At 38.0% G+C, this 20,062-nt stretch overlaps 1 protein-coding gene across 1 annotated transcript in view; it reads right to left on the bottom strand.

Annotated features, from left to right (window-relative positions):
* Positions 1-20,062, bottom strand: part of LOC306886489 (myelin transcription factor 1-like protein) — a 116,961-nt gene that overhangs the window by 61,021 nt on the left and 35,878 nt on the right. Inside the window, exons 5-7 of the mRNA XM_079443627.1 lie at positions 16,411-17,027; positions 13,174-13,612; positions 2,078-2,212 (exon numbers count right to left, since the gene is read on the bottom strand). Coding sequence (XP_079299753.1) covers positions 2,078-2,212; positions 13,174-13,612; positions 16,411-17,027 — 1,191 coding nt within the window. The remainder of the gene's footprint in view (positions 1-2,077; positions 2,213-13,173; positions 13,613-16,410; positions 17,028-20,062) is intronic.

Genomic DNA, 20,062 nt, shown 5'->3' with positions numbered 1-20,062 from the left:
AATGTTCATTTAAGACACAAATAACAGTGTTTACGAGGATACTCACAGAGACGGGCATTTTGACACATAACTATGTGTATTTGAACGTTTAAACACAAGGAGCGAAAAGTTAAGTCAGTTGCTAAGTGCGCGCCGTGCGAATCAGGTTGAAACCATCTAAACACATGCATTTACCAGAACAAATTCTGCCCCGTAGCCTAATGCCCATGAACAGTTTTAAACTATTTGATTTAAAACGCGCTTAAATGATATAGCCTACATCTTGACACGCAAAATGATTGCAACCCTTAAATGAATATATAGAGTTTGTTCAAACACAAAAACAATAAACATCAAGGTAATAATCAAACTAACCAAAAATCTGTGGGGATGATGACGCAGTTTTTTTTCTGCTCCTTGTTCCCGGTTCACTTGCTGTTCCAACAACTTCCACTCCATCATCAGCTTTAGTAAAATAACCTGATAGCTGGGGATTTTACTGACTAACTTACATTTTTTTCTGTTTGTATTTGAAGTTTTTCATTTTTTGAGCCCTCTCTCTCCCAGAATTGCTGACATTTTTACATATCGAATATTGTTCTTTATGCGACCATTTCCAGATTACTCCAGAACGAAGAAGAGTGGAGGTTAATGCAGACAGAGCTACTGGGCAGCGATCACCTGATAGATATGTGCATATATCATTTTAAAGTCAAATATAAATGCATTTGATTGGTAAACAAAATTCAGACTTTACATTTCAATCTCAAATGGTAATGCATGGAATTTACGGAAAAGCTCAACTAAATAACAGCGCTAATGAGTGGGGGGCGTGGTGGTTTTGGCAATCGGCGCTCCAGTCAATCTACCCACAGCCAATCACGGGCCCCCTCCTTGCTCGGGCCCCGGGGCTTCAGCCCTGCCTAGCCCAATGGTTAATATGGCCCTGCATAAGACAACAAAACATGGTTTTTAATGTAACCCGAAGATACTAACAGGATTATAAAGAAAGAACAGCCACTAAGTGACTCAGCATAAAGAACCAATCATTCAGTAAGCGTGTGTCATTTGTCACCGTCCTCACTAAAGTGATGGCCATCTAAATACGCCCTTGCTGTGCCAGCTCACAAACTGTCTTGCCATCTGGACACTTTAAAAGCAAATCTTTTTGTTAACTAATTCCAGTCTGTAGTCAAAGCCATCAGTTAGTTTGATTTGCCATCTGGTTATTGGTGAATAAAACACACACAATTGTTGTATGCATTTTAATGAATCGCATGAAGAGGTTTGCTCAAGGTGAATGAGGGGAAATCTTACTCCTTCTTCCTGTCTGTCACTCTTTCATCAGATTAAAATTATTACAGTTTATTCAACTGGATTTAATTGAGCGTCTAAAACAAAATGAGAAATCTAACCAGCTTATTAAACTGGCCTCCATTAAGATAGCGTTGCAATTATCAACAGAAACAATAAACGCATTCATGCATGTCTGATATTGCGATGACTGCTCCTCCGTTGCGAGAAGTTTTCTCGTAAACTGAAGGATAGATGGGTCATCCCTACTATGCAGTATGCTTTCATGTCCACATAATATATAATGGACCTTCAGACCTATGTTCCAGGGACACCAAAATATGCTTTACTTACTGTAAATTTTGCCATAAATGCAAATCAACAGAAAAAGGTGGATTTTAATGTTTTAATAGTCATGTACATAAAATGTACATGTGTAAATAGTAGCATTTTGAAGTATTTTAAATTTGGAAGTAAGTGGTATTTTAAATTTCAAATTGAAATTTATATGCAAACTTTTATGCTGTTGCTAAAATTGCTATTGGAATGTGGTCAAAAGTTATAGAGCTGAAAAAGTATTGCATAGGAATGAACAGGAATGTTTGTGTGTGTGTGTGTGTTGAGGAGGACAACATGCAGAATGAACTGAAGACTGGGTTCCACAGGCAAACACATACAGACACACAGTCAACCAATGATTATGACCTCTTTTCATAAATACCAGCATGAAAATTAGCACAGGTTTAAAGGACGAATGCAAGCACATGTGGCACTGAAGTATAGAAAGAGTGTGTAGAGTGCTTACTTTCTGGCGGGACTCTGTCTTTATGAGGGCATCCAGACAGGCTGCGATGGTGCGGGTACAAACCCGTCACATGACCTGTGCCGTCACAGCCAGGCGTTGGACACCGACTCTCTTTTTTCCCCGACCGTGAATAATCTTAACACACACACACACATAGGATTAATTACTGATTCAATTGTTTATAACTACATTTTTAATAGGTCTGATAAAGTCTCATTCTATTCAAGAACTGCCCATTTAGACAAGTAAATAACACTGACCAATGCAAAGCAAAAAGCAAAGTTGTTTTATAAACAACTGAGGATGAATAAATCTGAAATCACTGATACCACAATGATAACCCAGCACTGGGAAAAGAATACAACAAACAAACAAACAAATATCTGCAACAGTGCAAATGTACAGTATTTAGATTTGACCTTCCAAAAACAATAAGCACATTCCATATATTTGAGGATTGTTTATTCAATTGTTTCATTGCTACCATATGTTTCAAGGTTTGATTCCTTAAACCTGAAAATGATTTGATACTAGTGTTCTCATGGCATGATGGGAACACCAACCAGTATTAATAAATTGAGTTCACTTAATTTTATAACTGTGGTGTGATACAATCATTGTAAACATAACAAACAATTCAAACTTTAATTTCTACTAACTTGAATTGATTACTAATTTAGAATTTACTTAAAAAACTTGCCTGAACTTATGAATTCAATGTAGAAATTACATTTGTTTTTTCATAGTATTTACTTCACCACAGAATCCTTTTTATCAGTTTAATCTGTGTTGCATAGTTACATACATGTATAATATTACAAGAATATATAGTTTAAATAAATGCTGTTCTTTCAATTCATCAAATAATCGTGAAAAATAAAATATAGCATGGTTTGCACAAAAATATGAAGCAGCACAAATATTTGTAACATTAATAATAATCAGAAATGTTTCTTAATCAGCAAATCAGCATATCAGAATGATTTCTGAAGGATCATGTGACACTGAAGACTGGAGTAATGATGCTGAAAATACAAATTTGCATCACAGGAATGAATTACATTTTAAAATATATTATAATACAAAACAGTTATTTTGAACTGTAATTTGAACGGTAGTGTAGCTGTGATCTTTTGTCCTTGTTAGTGTTAGTTTAGTTTGCACAGGCAGTGAGTATCCTGGATCTGTGTATTGACTGAAGAGGGCATCTCTTCCAGATAGCTATCCAGGGCTATTGGCTATGTTTCAAACAAAGAGAGCACAAGAGAGTGAGTGAGCGAGCGAGTATGCTACTGTTACCACTGATTAAAATTTTAAGGATGGAGTAACTTGGTAACAGGCATCATGTTGCCTCTCCTGTATCCAAGTAAGCTCAAAACAGACAGGAATAGCATGCGATCATGTGAGAGATGTGGGCTAAATTTTGGTGAGATTGAAAATAGATTGCAGAGCCACTCAAATGTTTGGAAAATGTGCTTTAAAGTTTTGCAACTGGTAACAAACACACATAAATCGGGGTGAATATCATGAAATGTGCAGCTCATATTTTAGCTCAAAATCAGCTCTCTCTCTTTTTATTTTTATTTTTAATTTTTTTGTCTTGTCTTGATTTATGAATTCAGTAGTTTGGTGTTATTTTTACACATTAAGACATGAATTGTGTTTTGGGGAAGAGTTATCTGAATGGTGTGCATGAAGTATTTGATGGTGTGGGTCGTATCCAAATTTAAGCACTTGTCTACAATATAGTTGTTGAATGTGAACAGAGTAAAATATCTGAATATACTATTCATAAAACTGTATTCCAATATCCCCAGCAAAATCCTGAGGTGTACATCCTGGACACTTTGCAAATCCATGAGGCCATGGTACAGGATTTATGAATGGCAGTGAAGCAACGCAACTGATGCTGGAAGCTCACTTGAAAGTGACAACATAACAAATGTAGCACACCAAATTGCATTCATACAATACAGTTATATTGTAAGTGCAAGAACAGTTTAGTAGTATTTAAAAAATACACGATTTGAAGTACACTACAAGTGCACATTCAATACAATAAATTAATTTGGTGAAACTTTATATTTGGTGGCATTAATTATTATGTACTTTCATTTAAATTAATAATTTGATACAATGCACTGTGCACATACGTTTTTACATTGTACTTATAATTTAAAATACCTGCATGTATTAACATCTGCAATTAATTTCTGTAATCCATGAATAATTACACTGTTGACCCATCCCTTAAACCCTTAAACCTACCCAATCCCACCAAACCTGTCACTAACCTTACCCGTATCCCACCTCAATAGCAGCATAAATGTTTTCCAATACAATATGAACAGAATAAGTACATTGCACTTATTTGTGATGTAAGTACATAGCATTTAAAGCTACCTAAAATAAAATTGGACCGTGCATTTCTTTTTCACAAGGGTATTAATCAATACTGTTGATTTTGTCAAATATAAGCCAGACATGTTCTTGACAGGTGCTGTGAGATGCACCTTTGTGTATGATTTCTTTAAGATTCTAGCCATCTAATAAAGCCTGAATCCTCTGACTACTTTGTAGCCATTTCAAAAAGAGAGAAAACAAATGAGAGGGAGAGAGTGCAGCGGAATACATATTAGAAAGTGCTGGATATTGATTGTGGCTCTGGACAAGCCATGCTTTGCATAGCAAATGGCCCCATTACCATAGCGTCTGTGGATAATTAATGTGCAGTCAGTGGTCCTGTCGTTTGTTATCGGTCATACTGATACTGTTCAATTTCCATCTCCGCCTCGTGCCTTCTTTAAGGAAGAGCTCCTTCCATAACTGTCAGGCCTCCACACTTTTTATAAATCATAATGCCCCCTGGTTAGGCAGCGTCTGCCGCTATCTCTGCCGCAGCGAGATGTTATCACGGTGTAATGGCTGAGTGTCCCTCATTATTCTGCCATTAGAGAGATAGTGTCCGCCGTGCATGCTGGCCAAACGTCCTTTCATGCGTGCTGTCAGCCCTTCCTCATCTAGAGAACAACAGATGAAAGTTCTCATGGGTTTTTAAGGGTTTGTTCACCAAAAAATGACACTTCTGACATCATTTACCAGTCTTGGTATCGAGACAATTTTTTGAAGGTCTTGGTATCCACCACATTTGTAATCTTTTCTCATAATAAGAGGACTCTGGATTCCTTTTTCAAGACTGCTCAAGACCTTACCTACAGGCATAAGCTGAAATCCCATGGGGGACGGGGTCCCCCAAAAATAATTTTGTCCCCCCTAAAATTATTATTTAAAAAACCAAGCTGTGTATTGTAAATAATGTTTTATACTTAAAATAATTGTGTAAGTAGTAAAACAGCACAAACGCAAATGGGGCAAAAATGTGTTTTAAGTTTAGAAACATTTTGAGTCTCCCCCTCCCTTGCCTCACAGTGAGATAATAAGTCTCAATAGTTGTGGAACTCCAGTAAGTAAGGCTGTCAATTGGCTATTTTATTCACTTAAATATCGGATGAAGTGATTTATTTAAATTTTATGCAGCGTGTTTCTGAGAGTGCGCGTCCGGTTTTGTGTGAGAGCAAAGAAAATCCACATGCTAGGGAAGAGATTCCCGCTCACGCATTATTTTAATGTGCTTTCGCGCTACAATGTGCTCTCGACATTTGTCATTAAAATAACGCCTTAGTCTCCCTGCTACACTAATAGTAGTTGCTTTCCTCTGTGTATACATCCTTACAAGAACAATTTTAGCTGTATTTTTTGTGTCCCCTTCAAAAACTGCTCTTGAGAAATGTTATGTATATTGTCCCCCCCTACTGTTAGACGAAACTTACGCCCCTGCCTACAGGGATGTCACAAAATTGCCGGTGCATTGTCTGATTTATTTGTTAACATCATTACTGTGATTGGATGTAAAACTTCCTGCTTCAAATGCAATCAGTACCTTATTTCTAATTTGATTTAATTTGTTGCTGTTGTGTCAGGTCAGAAATTAAAGGTGCTGCATGTAAATTAATTAATTTATTTATTTTTGACTGTTCTAAGGCATAATAATACTATAATATGTTTGCGGAGATTTAGGAAACATTAAGTTCACATACTTGTTTCCCTGAAAAACAATGCTACACACAGTTATTCAACTTTGATATGTACAGTGGTGTGAAAAAGTGTTGGCCCCCTTCCTGATTTTTTATTTTTTGCATGTTTGTCACACTTTAATGTTTCAGATCATCAAACAAATTTAAATATTAATCAAAGATAACACAAGTAAACACAACATGCAGTTTTTGAATGAAGTTTTTTATTATGAAGGGAAAACAAAATCCAAACCCACATGGCCCTGTGTGAAAAAGTGCTTGCCCCCTAAACCTAATAACTGGTTGGGCCACCCTTAGCAGCAACAACTGCAATCAAGCGTTTGCGATAACTTGCAATGAGTCTGTTACAGCGCTGTGGAGGAATTTTGGCCCACTCATCTTGGCAGAATTGTTGTAATTCAGCCACATTGGAGGGTTTTCGAGCATGAACCGCCTTTTTAAGGTGGTGCCACAGCATCTCAATAGGATTCAGGTCAGGACTTTGACTAGGCCACTCCAAAGTCTTCATTTTGTTTTTCTTCATCCATTCAGAGGTGGATTTGCTGGTGTGTTTTGGATCATTGTCCTGCTGCAGAAAGTTGGCTTCAGCTTGAGGTCACGAACAGATGGCCGGACATTGTCCTTCAGGATTTTTTGGTAGACAGCTGAATTCATGGTTCCATTTATTACAGCAAGTCTTCCAGGTCCTGAAGCAGCAAAACAGCCCCAGACCATCACACTACCACCACCATATTTTACTGTTGGTATGATGTTCTTTTTCTGAAATGCTGTGTTACTTTTACGCCAGATGTAATGGGACACACACCTTCCAAAAAGTTAATCTTTTGTCTCGTCAGTCCACAGAATATTTTCCCAAAAGTCTTGGGGATCATCAAGATGTTTTCTGGCAAAACTGAGACAAACCTTTATGTTCTTTTTGCTCAGCAGCGGTTTTCGTCTTGGAACTCTACCATGCAAGCCATTTTTGCCCAGTCTCTTTCTTATGGTGGAGTCATGAACACTGACCTTAACTGAGGAAAATGAGGCCTGCAGTTCTTTAGATGTTGTTGTGGGGTCTTTTGTGACCTCTTGGATGAGTCGTCGCTGCGCTCTTGGGGTAATTTTGGTCGGCCGGCCACTCTTGGGAAGGTTCACCACTGTTCCATGTTTTCTCCATTTGTGGATAATGGCTCTCACTGTGGTTCGCTGGAGTCCCAAAGCTTTAGAAATGGCTTTATAACCTTTTCCAGACTGATAGATCTCAATTACTTTCTTTCTCATTTGTTCCTGAATTTCTTTGGATCTCAACATGATGTGTAGCTTTTGAGGATCTTTTGGTCTACTTCACTTTGTCAGGCAGGTCCTATTTTAGTGATTTCTTGATTGTGAACAGGTGTGGCAGTAATCAGGCCTGGGTGTGGCTAGAGAAACTAAACTCAGGTGTGATAAACCACAGTTATGTTTTAACAGGGGGGCAAACACTTTTTCACACAGGGCCATGTGGGTTTGGATTTTGTTTTCCCTTCATAAAAAAAACCTTTATTTAAAAACTGCATGTTGTGTTTACTTGTGTTATCTTTGATTAATATTTAAATTAATTTGATGATCTGAAACATTAAAGTGTGACAAACATGCAATAAAATAAAAAATCAGGAAGGGGGCCAACAATTTTTCACACCACTGTATGTTTTGTGTCGGAATGTCTATTTTTGTTTTGGTCTGCGTGACTCCGCCCACTGTCAGTTTACCCAATAGGATTTCGAAACCCCGGGTTGCCAGCTGGCAGAAAACACAGTGTACTGCAGCCATGGAAGCCAGCAAACGAACTGGGTCAGAGATCACAGATTCTACCTGACATAAAAAGCCTTGACATCCATCTAAAAAGCTCTATGACCAAAATGCAGATAATGCAGGTCAACTCATCAACTTACAGTGTAAAGCTCGTTGCCTTCCATTGTCAAATGTCCTCATTCCTATTGTGTGTCCTCAATCTGGCAACCCGTTTGAGCACTGAGTCTGAGGAGAAACAATTTTCTCCAATATTTTTAAATTGGACTGCAGTACCCATTACAACCACTAGCTGTCAATATTACATACTGCACCTTTAGAATCAGAATCAGAATCAGAATGAGCTTTATTGGCCAAGTATGTTTACACATAGAAGGAATTTGTTGTAGTGACAGAAGCTCCACAGTGCAACAGAAAGACAGTAACAGGACAGGACACAGGTAATAAAAACAAAATAACAAGAAATAGCCAATAACCAATGTACAAAGCAGCAGCAAAAAAAAAAAAAACACAATATATAATATATAATATAGACAACTATGTACGTACAGGTCAAGTATGTGCAAATTAGAAATGAGAAAAATAAAAATAAAATAAGTGAGTGTTGTGAATGGATAATGTATTGTGTTCCACGTTTATTATTGAGTGTTCATGAGATGTATTGACTGAGGGAAGAAACTGTTCCTGTGTCTGGTCGTTCTGGCGCACAGAGCTCTGTAGTGTCGACCAGATGGTAACAGTTCAAAGAGGGAGTGTGCTGGATGTGAGGGGTCCAGAGTGATTTTACCAGCCCTTTTGCTCACTCTGGATAAGTACAGTTCTTGGAGAGTGGGGAGGGTTGTACCAATGATTCGCTCAGCAGTCCGGACTACCCTCCGTAGTCTTCTGAGGTCAGATTTGGTAGCTGAGCTGAACCAGACAGTTATTGAGGTGCAGAGGATGGATTCGATGATGACGGAGTAGAACTGTTTCAGTAAGTCCTGTGGCAGGTTGAACTTCCTCAGCTGGCGAAGAAAGTACAACCTCTGCTGGGCCTTCCTGACAATGGAGTCAATGTGAATGTCCCACTTCAGGTCCTGAGAGATGGTGATGCCCAGGAATCTGAATGACTCCACTGCAGTCACAGTGCTGTTCATGATGGTGAGTGGGGGGAGAGCAGGGGGGTTTCTCCTGAAGTCCACGATCATCTCCACAGTTTTGAGCGTGTTCAGCTCCAGGTTGTTGAGACTGCACCAGACAGCCAGCTCCTTAACCTCCTGTCTGTAAGCAGACTCGTCACCGTCCTGGATGAGGCCGATCAGTGTGGTGTCGTCTGCGAACTTCAGGAGCTTGACAGAGGGGTCTTTAGATGTGCAGTCGTTGGTGTAGAGGGAGAAGAGCAGTGGGGAGAGAACGCAGCCCTGAGGAGCTCCAGTGCTGATGGTTCCAGTGCTGGATGTGAATTTACCAAGCTTTACTAACTGCTGTCTGTCTGTCAGGAAGCTGTTGATCCACTGGCAGACGGAGGTGGGGACGGAGAGCTGAGTTAGTTTATTTTGAAGGGTTTCCGTGATAATGGTGTTAGAAGCAGAGCTGAAGTCCACAAACAGGATCCTCACATAAGTCCCTGGTCTGTCCAGATGCTGCAGGATGAAGTGCAGTCCCATGTTGACTGCATGATCCACAGACCTGTTTGCTCTGTAGGCAAACTGCAGGGGGTCCAGTAAGGGTCCAGTGATGTCCTTCAGATAAGCCAAAACCAGTCTTTCAAATGATTTCATGGCTACAGACGTTAGGGCCACAGGTCTGTAGTCATTAAGTCCAGTAATTTGGGGTTTCTTTGGGACGGGGATGATGGTGGAGCGTTTGAAGCATGAGGGGACTTCACACAGCTCCAGTGATCTATTGAAGATCTGCGTGAAGATGGGGGCCAGCTGATCAGCACAGATTTTTAGGCAGGCTGGTGACACACCATCTGGACCAGGTGCTTTCCTTCTTTTGTTCTTCCTGAAGACCTGGCACCCATCTTCTTCGCTGATTTGAATTGTAGGTGTGGGGGAGAGAGGGGTTGCTGGAGGTGTGAATGGTTGTGTGGAGGGGTGTTCTGGGCGGGTGTGGGGTGATCGTTCAAAACGACAAAAGAACTCGTTTAAGTCGTCTGCCAGGTGTTGATTCTCCAGAGTGCTGGGGGGGGGGGGGGGGGGGTGTGTTTTGTAGCTGGTGATGTCCTTTAAAGGCGGATTGTGTCATATGTCACCAAAATGTATACAAATTCCTACTAAATTGAAGATATGATTGCAAAAAAAGTACTTGTATTTTGCTTTTTATATTAAAACATATTATTAACAATACCACAATTGTTTTAAAAATATGATAACAGTTGCAAAATGATTTTGATTTTAGATATTAGACTTACATTTCACATATCATTTTGCTCTATTTCACTGAAAATAGTTACAAACAATCCACAGCAGAACTGTTGTGATTCAGCTGCTTTAAACAAATCGGTTGAATACATGATTCTGTGACTCCCTCATTTGTTGATTTACTTTAGTTTCATACATAAATGTATAATTGTTTCCATCATATTTCTACATGTAAAATTGTACATTTTGTTGAATAAAGATGGTTAAGTTAATTTCAGCTCCCTTGTGTTTTATTTGTTTGCTTATAGAAACCAAAAGGAAAATTCCTATACAAAATTTTCCTCTGCAATGAAGTTTTATTATTTCATCAAGACATTTCTAAGGCAATAAATGTGTATCTTTCAGATTAATTTGAGAAGAGCTCGGTCTCTTTTGGTTTCAACCTTCAAATTCTTAGTCTGGTCTTGGTCTCAGACTTGGTCTCGATTTCGGTATAGTGACTATTACTGTCATCATTTTGAATCAGTGTTGCTATAGTTACTATAAAAAAAAAAAATCTGAAACTAAAACTAACTAAAAATGAAAACAGAAAACATAAAAGCCGATTCTAAATATTATCTCAGTGCTACTAAAATAGCACTGACTTAACCATTTCCAAATATCTGCTTAATGTTTATGAATTATTCTCTTTGAAAACTGATCTTTTCTGCTTATAAAAGTCAGAGTAATAATTCACTGTTTTATGGATAAAACAATCCGACAATCTGGCTCCTCTGTCCCTGGAGAAATAGAAATAAACCAGGAATTGCACTGAAACCTCCTCTGAATATGCAGCACTGACTAATTTCCCTGTTTCTCCATTGCTTCAGCTATATTTCCAAGCAGAGCTCCTCTCAGAGTTTATAAATAGGCAGCGTGAGCACAGACTGTGTCCCTGGGATGAGATTTGCTGTTCTCCCGGCAGTGCAGATCGCCATTACTTATGCCTGACAAGCTTAGCCTGTGATGTGGCCGTGCTGGCCTGTTTGAACAACATTAAGCCACTGCTGTTTGCACTGCAGGCATGGAGATGTTTGAGAAAGCTTGTCCGGGGGTCAGTACGGGATCCCCTCTCAGAGCAAATAAACACAGAAGAGTACTGAACCTACCCACTTAAACTGACCTATCTGCTCTGGGATGTTAAAGGGTGATAGAATTTTATTATTGAAGGAGTAGTTCACCCAGAAATGAAAAACATATTCAGAGTCTTCTGAAGCCATTCGATAACTTGTGTGATCAACAGACTGAAATTTAAGGTGTTAGAAACTGAAATATTACCATTATCTGTATCTCTTAAATCTCATTTGGACATGCATTTAGGGATGTCGCGATTCTCAATATAATATCAAACCATTCGGTATGACATCCATGGTTCAATACGTGCTTATGAATTGCGGTTTTCCGGTTTTGCCTTTACATAATATCCGTGTGTTTTATTTCTCTCAGAATTGGATATTGGATGTTGGATTTGAAAAAGCAACACACTCCAAGCATCTTCCCTTATAATGACAAACCTTTTGTCCAACAAAAGAGAACATAACTTGTTTTTACCTCACAACATTAGTCGAGTGTTTGAAATAACTTCCTTTTGTGATCTGATGTGGCTTCTTATCACAGAATGAGGCAAAAATATATTCTATACTGTAATAAAGGCTATGTCAATTAGAAATGGCTTACAAATATACTTAATCATTATGAAAATACCCGAGATGGCTTGAAGAACACAGATAAACCATATATTGTCGCAGATGAGTGTTATTGGCCTTACATTTCATCATTTAAAACATTTAACGTTATATCCTCTTTTTTATTCCGTTACAGCGATAGCGATGCCTTTATCCATATTAGGGATTTCCTGAAACGTCACCGGTGTTACTTCTATGATGCTATGGTCTCTGGCGTCCAGTATGATTAGAACACAAATTACATGTGTTTATGGCGCTCAATAATGGTCAATCCATCCTATTTTGGGTAAAAATGGGAAAACTAATACCTCTCTCAAAAGAAATGTTAAGCAGACATAATAATCCACACTTTTTCCAGTGTACAGAGGTTTACAGGAGTTTGTTGTTGTTAATTTGTTGCAAAAACACTCTGATGTGCCAAGCTATTAGAACCGAACCGATTCGAAAACCGTGGTTGAAAAAACCAAGGTACTTATTAAACTGTGGACTAACTGTATTGTTGCATCCCTACATGCATTGCTTATTTTATTAATGGTTATTTGAGGTGTTTATGGGACAGTTCAGTGGAAAGTACCAGAAAACAATTGGGAAAAAGAGGAACAATGTGAGTGGAAACTGGTAATGTTTGCAACAGCCTTACTCTTTAAGACAAATAATGAAGAAAAGCAAAGCAGACATTAGGGGCTGCATTAAGCAACAATTTCATGAAATAAAATAGTGTAAAGATGGTGTAAATCAGAGATTCATTGCACAGTATAGCCAATTTCATTGTTTATAATGAGTGTTTACCAAGAGTGCAGAGCTCAGTGAACTCATGCTGACATGTTTGACAGCTTCAGTGATTATAAAGGGAGCGTTCTGTTTTCAAATTTCTTTCACAATTTGAACTAAACTGTTTTATATGTATTATACTACAAGGAACATACTGCAAAGTTTTTGTATTTAAATGCAGGACTGAGTTTAAAAATGTGATGATTGACAGCAAAAAATGTAAAGATATGCAAAAATATAGATATACTGTATGTTGAATATTGCCAATTTTTGGAAAAATATTGAGCTACACATTTTTGGCCTTAATGAAGTAGAACAATGAAGGCAGGTTGTCCCCAAACTCTTAAGTCAAATAATTTAAAGTGTTGGTTGTGTGTTATGTAATATGAGATTACCTTTAAGGTAGTAGGGCTTCTTTAGGCCATCATGGTACAGACGTGCCTTCCGCTCCTCCGTATAGCTGTGCCTCAAACCATCATCATGCATATGCAGTCTATCTCTCCTTACTGCTTCCGAAGCCATTTTTTCCCGCAAAGCTTTGGTCCGCTCTGTTTCCAATGCTATGGCCTTCTCCAGCAGTGATAGGTTGCCTTTGGTCATGTCAAAAGCGTCCTCTGAGCGGTCCGACGTGACGGAGGTGGTGTCTTCATCGCAGTCCTGGAAGCCCTTGTGCTCTGCGGCGCAGCTGGAGAAAGTCTTGGAGCATGGGCTGAGCTGCTCCTCAAGCTTCATCAGGTTGACCATGTCAGAGTAATTCCGCTCAAGTATGCGGGACTCCTCAGGACTCTGATGCTGCTGATGCTGCTGGGCCTCTTGATAAAGCTGATGAATCTCCTGGTAGGGATGCATATACTGTAATTAACTGGTGAACTGTTAACTGGCAGTAAGATTTTTGACCAATGAATACTACTGTATCTGTTCAAAAGTAATAATAAAAAAAGTAATTTGTTTTAAAAGTAATTTGTTTAATCTGTTTAAAAAGAAGTTACAGGCCACATATACACTGCAGATAAATTTGGTTGTCAATTCATTTTTAGTCATGTGATCCAGTTCTGTACACATAGTTTACAGAAGTGGCAATCGCATTCTATAACCAAAGTAGCGGTGCATTCCAATTGTACTCAGAAGTCGGAAATTCCAATTCTCAGAGGAAACGTTTTACTGGAACATCTCCTCAAGTTGGACGAACTGCAACAACCCTGATTTCAGAATCCAATATGGCGGCTCAGCCCATCACCAGCCCATAGGGCCTAAAAAGACTAACAGGCCCCGAATAAACCTGTAAACCTGTTTATTTATTTGTTTTATTAAAAAGACATAGATAAAATAAAATTATAATAGAGACTGCTAGAGTTAGAGGGTCAAGTAAAGATGGAACAGATGAGTTTTTAGCCGTTTCTTGAAGATGGGTAAGGATTCGGCTGCTCGGATTGAATTGGGCAGGTCATTCCACCAGATGGGAACAGTTAATGAAAAAGTCTGTGAAAGTGTTTTTGTGTGTCTTTGGGATGGTACAATAATGCGTCGTTCACTTGAAGAACGCAAGCTTCTAGAGGGCATACAAGTCTGAATTAATGAATTTAGGTAAAGGGGTGCAGAGCCAGTGGTGGTTCTGTAGGCAAACATTAATGCCTTGAATTTAATGCGAGCAGCTATTGGTAGCCAGTGCAAATTGATGAACAGAGGCGTGATGTGCATTCTTTTCAGCTCATTAAAGATTAATCTTGCAGCGGCATTTTGGATTAATTGTAGAGGTTTAATAGAATTGGCTGGAAGACCTGCCAAGAGAGCATTGCAATAGTCAAGTCTGGACAGAACAAGAGCCTGAACAAGGAGTTGTGTTGCATGTTCCGAGAAAAAAGGCCTGATCTTCTTAATATTGTATAATGTTCTTATCACAGAATGAGGCAAAAAATATATTCTACACTGTAATAAAGGATATGTCGATTAGAAATTAGAAAAAGACAAGCAATTTTTCATTAGATTTAACAAATCAATTAGTCATTAAATTAACAAATAATCACAGACCCCTCACCCAGTACACATACTGGGAGCCAGTATGTCTGTCAATGACTCCAGGCCCCCGGTTAACATGGTAACCAGAACACCTCGACCAGACCAGATAAACCTTATGACCTAATGGCATGTTGAGAGTTCTCCCTCTCACCATCTTTGAAACTTATTAATGCATTATGCCATAAAAATGTACTCTTCTCTAATTAATTAATAGAAAAACCTTTCTTTGAATGAACACACATATCCTTCAGGTCATTCTGTATATTATTACAGTTCTTGTATATGGACTTTTGTGTTGTATACTGTTTTATGTATGCTTATGATAGATCACTAGTTAATATCACCTCACTTATACCATGTTTGGTTTCTATCAATTCGTCAGTTGATACCTATGCAACATATTAGTGTTCTACGGATCTTTAATAGTTTGAATATCAACATCCAATCCAGTTCATACGCAAATTACCATGCATGGAGACAAAGAGTCGTAAAGTTTCCCTCCAAAAGTGAAAGTCACCATTGGCTCTTTGACCCCTCGTACATTTAACTAAACGAATCAGAGGTTTAGTATAAGCTATAGACCCCGTTATAAAAAGCGCTGATAGATTTACTCAGGTGGTTAACTGACTCTTTTCATAGCTTCATTCTCTGGTTTCCTGATGGTTTCATCCATCAACTCTCATTTGCCCTTTCCCCATGTATGAGTGATTGTATGTTTGTTTGTTAGACTAGTTTGTGTTAGTGTTTAGTTAATAAAAGTCTTGTGCACAAATGACATGAGTTTCTGATTCTGCATTGCAAATTAATGTCCCTTTATGATTTCGACCCTTGCTACATGCTCTAATGCATTAATACTGTATGAAAGTATTTTCTGTGGCCACAAAAACTTCCTTTCCTAGAGTTGATATGAACTTACACTGAATGTTCGCTGGACGAACAGATTAGTTGATGGCAATTTAATTCAGCTACAGTTACTACTGACAGCTGCAATAAATAATTGCAATTAATCATAATTAATTGTAATTATTTATATACATTTCCCTTTTGAGCTAATTTGCTCCATAGTTGACAGGCAGTTACAAAGTTACTTACAGTTAGTAGAATGTCTAAAGTGGACTATCAAAATAAAGTGTAACCAAAATAAATTATAACTTTATAAACTCCATACAGTGGCTCACTTTATGAAAAGCGTCCAAACAACAAGCCTAAAGACGCTTATAAAAGGGGGACATGGCAACACAACAAGAGGGAGCACAAATTAAACTCTGTAACAATGCTATTTGCGCATGTAAAAATAAACTCATTATGGGAACATTAATTGTGAATGTTCTCTGAACATGTTAAAGCAGTTGACAGTTAGAACATCAAATAAAAAACGTTTAAAAAAAAAAAAACACTTGGATGATACATAAACAACATTTTTGGAGCTTTATGAAAGACCAGATAACTTTGAATAAACATTATATTAATGTTACTGGAAGAACTCATAGAAGTTCATAACTTTGAGAGAACCTTGCCAGAACATTCCCCAAAGCTCTGAGAACATTCCCAGTTAGCTGTGTTAACGTTCATCAGTTATCAGGCAAGAAAAATAATTCAAAACCAGTCATCCCTACCTGCTGGTTATTGATGAGCCGCTCGGCTGGTTTGGTCTCGCTTAGCTTGCGTGCCAAGTCAAAGCACTGGTTGCGAAGACACTCCAAACTGCTCAGACAAACTTCCTCATCACTTTTGTCTGCCATCTGACCGTTAGTGGTGGGTTTACCACAGTTACCGCTGAGTCCATTACCCATGGATCCATTTCCATTTAGATCGCAGTCCGTGTTCTCGCTCCCATCATCATGAAACGGCTTTTCGTGGTTTTCCGAGAGCGTGACTCCATGACCCTGCGCCAGGAGCTTTAGAGAGTCCACAGTCTCTCTTACCACATCACTGTTCACATCTAGACTCAGCTCAGCTTTCCTTGAGCCTTCCTCATCCTCATCTTCTTCATCTTCATAATATTCTTCTTCCTCATCCTCCTCCTCGTCCTCCTCTTCTGCACTATTTGAGGAGTTGCTGTTCATCTCCGATTCGGTCATGGCCCGGTAAGCGGCGTCCTCTGCGATCTTGCCCAGGTTAAGCAAAGATTTGGCCACCAGTTCATCGTAGTTGTCATATTCATCGTTGTTGTTGTTGTCCTTCGCCATGGAGGGGCTTGTTCTGCTGGGACTGCAATTCATATGGTCACTCTCTGTGAAAGACAAACAAATATTGCAATACCAGCTGTAGCAGCTCAACAGATAACTCTTGATTCAACTGTGTTATCCAAAACAAAATTTCATTCCATACCCAACCACTTGTTTGACCCTGAACCATCCTTGTATCATGGCCATAAGCACCTCAAGGCTCAGATATACGGAAGTTATTGTCTGTTGTTTATACTATAAAGCAGTGAGTTCATGTTCATGTCATCTGACCTCAACAAACTGACCAGAGGAAATGAACCGGAGAAGATTTCCACATCAAAGAGGGCAGAGCCCCAGAGCCACACCTGCCTATTACATCATCATCACAGACCTATGAGAAGGCCAATCAAATCAAGGTGGACTTTACTGTTCATTGAAGTCAATGCAATGCTTCCGTTTTAACATTGACAGACTATGATATAAGAAGCAAGTAGCTAAACATTTAATATTTGACATCTGTGTTACTATAGGAATATTAATCAGTAATATCCAGTGATGCAAACTACTTGACATTTTGATCAAATTTTGCCATTTATGGAAAATATAGGCTGAATCTTTTACTTGATAAATGTAATTTATGATGGAATGTGATGAGACAACAAACATTTAGCCATTTCAAGTTTTTGTTTATTTCTGTTAAGTCCATTATTATTTTAATACTGCAAGGAGGTAAAGTTGTTCACTCCCTTTTTTTTTACTTTTTTACAAATGTTTTTGTAGATTTGCTATTATTCTCAAAATCCAATCCATACAGTGTGGTATTTGAGTCCATCTGCCATGGATACACAGCAAGATGCACAAAGAATCAGTGCAAAACCAAGTATCAAAAACAGCTTTGAGGCTACTCAAACAAACTTCAATTGACTTGTTTTGCAGCCAAATATCTAGTGTGAAACCCAAACATTCTTGGATGCTCTGTAGTATAAACTGTCCATGCACTAACAAGACTTGAGCAAGATCTAAAACTCGGAAGAACAAGTACTCAATAAGAAAGAAAGAGATGCATGGAACTTAAAATAGGGACAATTAGATAAAAAATAAAAAATAAACATTTACCTAAAAAATGTGAACTTTTTGTTGGCTGAGCAAACAAATTATGAATATCAATCAATCTTAGATTTCCTGTGCCATGCTGACTTTTAAAACAACATCTCTTGTCTGATATTGAACATATTGTGATATAATTAAGTTAAAATTTATATTAAATCAACAATATAATAGTCCAATCAATATTTCATAAAATAGGTTTAGTAGGTATAAAATCAGACATAGTGTAAAATCAGCTGGTCATTATTGCAAACTGATTTTAAGTAACTTTTATTTTGTAATAATGATAGGCTGGTTCTATAATAAAACCTTAGAAATTGCACAGTTATTGAACTGAATTGAATCAACTTTGAACTGAATTGAGCTAAATAAAAACTATTGTCTTCTGAAGAACTGCTTTACAGTTTAATTTATTTCATAACTAATGAACTTTGCAACATTGGCACTGTTAATGAACTGAACTGAATCAGCACTGAACTAAATTTAGCTCAATACTTTTGTTTTCTGAAGAGCTAAAAATGAATTTCATTCAACTGATGAATTTTATAACATAACTTTTTTTTTTTTTGCAGATTCAAAAGTGGCAACAGAAGATGCATATTTATTCCATCCAATTATTTTCACAATATTTAAGTGTGCTAATGTCATTAGCTTAGCTTCATGCTAACAATAGAGTGTTAGCGAAGTGCAAACTGCAGTGTGTGATTACCTGTTAATGAAGCAGTGCCTGTGAAGAGCGAAATCAGTTACTTATAAGGTTCTAATTCAATTAACACGCTGTCGACAACTACTTATGCAGTCAGCTCACTAGGTTTTGAGACAAAGCCAATATCTTAGGTAAGAAAACACAGCACAGAAAACAGGGTTAATGCCAATACATGTGGGAGTTTGATTGTTAATTAGACTAGAAGGCTCTGTCTGGTCTGATTGCAGAGCATTGTCCTGCCATGTGCGGTTGGCTGAGCTGTCTGAAGTGGATGAGACATGTCTGAGACACATCTCACGCCTACTCCCTGATTTAGCAGACATCTACAGACCACCAGAATCGACCCACTGAATACTGAAAAAAATTGGTAGGCAATAATGCTGTCCCATGAATCAGACAACATGGATGCTTCAAGGTATAGGTATACAAGAATGGCTGTAATACAATATACAAATTTACTTTTCTTTATAGATTTTTTAAAACATTCTTTATCAACAGTATTGCTTTTGTGATAATTATAATGGCATTTGCTAGTAAGTTTAGCAGTTGCCTTAAGCCATATAACACTGAAAATAACAAGGCTGAACAGCAATTGCACACAAAATAATGGGATTATTTATAATATATATATATATATAAATGATTGAGAATATGAATTCTACACTTTATTCTACACTCTATTGTGATGGGGTGAATTAATGTATGTGCATGTTAAGATTAGTAGCAATAAATAAGCTAATACTCTCTGCAAAACTGTAACCACACACAGTATTTAGAATCGGGGATATTAGTTTAAGAACCAATTTGTTGTTCAGATTAAATAATGGAAACATATTTAACTAAACAAGTTTCCTTAAAGTTTTGTAACTTTTTGAAACAATCAGATTGTTGGTAATATTTGAGGGCACTGGTCCTGCCAGAGCGCCCATTCAGTAGGCTGTGTGTGTCGATGAACTAAGCACCTCTGTTTTGAGACGGCTGTTTTTAGCCTGATACTGAGACCGCACTGAAGGTCACAGCAAAATCATCCAACTGCACCTCAAATTACGGTGACCTTCTTCCAAATATGCCTAACTGCCAAATTACCTCCTCTACCCCTCTGGAGGCTGAAATACTCACTTCACATTCAGCTCTGCTTTTGTTTCTAAACCCAAAAATAAAACATTCTGGTGCCAGATTAACCTGTTAAAGCCCACTGTATTATATATGATATGCAAATTTCTAAGGTCTAAATGATCAACATGATCAAAACTTTGCTGTTAAACCTGTCGTACAGAATCTACTACA

Source organism: Barbus barbus (assembly GCF_936440315.1).
Source record: "Barbus barbus genome assembly, chromosome: 20".
Taxonomy (NCBI): domain Eukaryota; kingdom Metazoa; phylum Chordata; class Actinopteri; order Cypriniformes; family Cyprinidae; genus Barbus; species Barbus barbus.
Note: the sequence above shows the minus strand (reverse complement) of the source record. Positions and strands in the feature narration are given on the sequence as shown.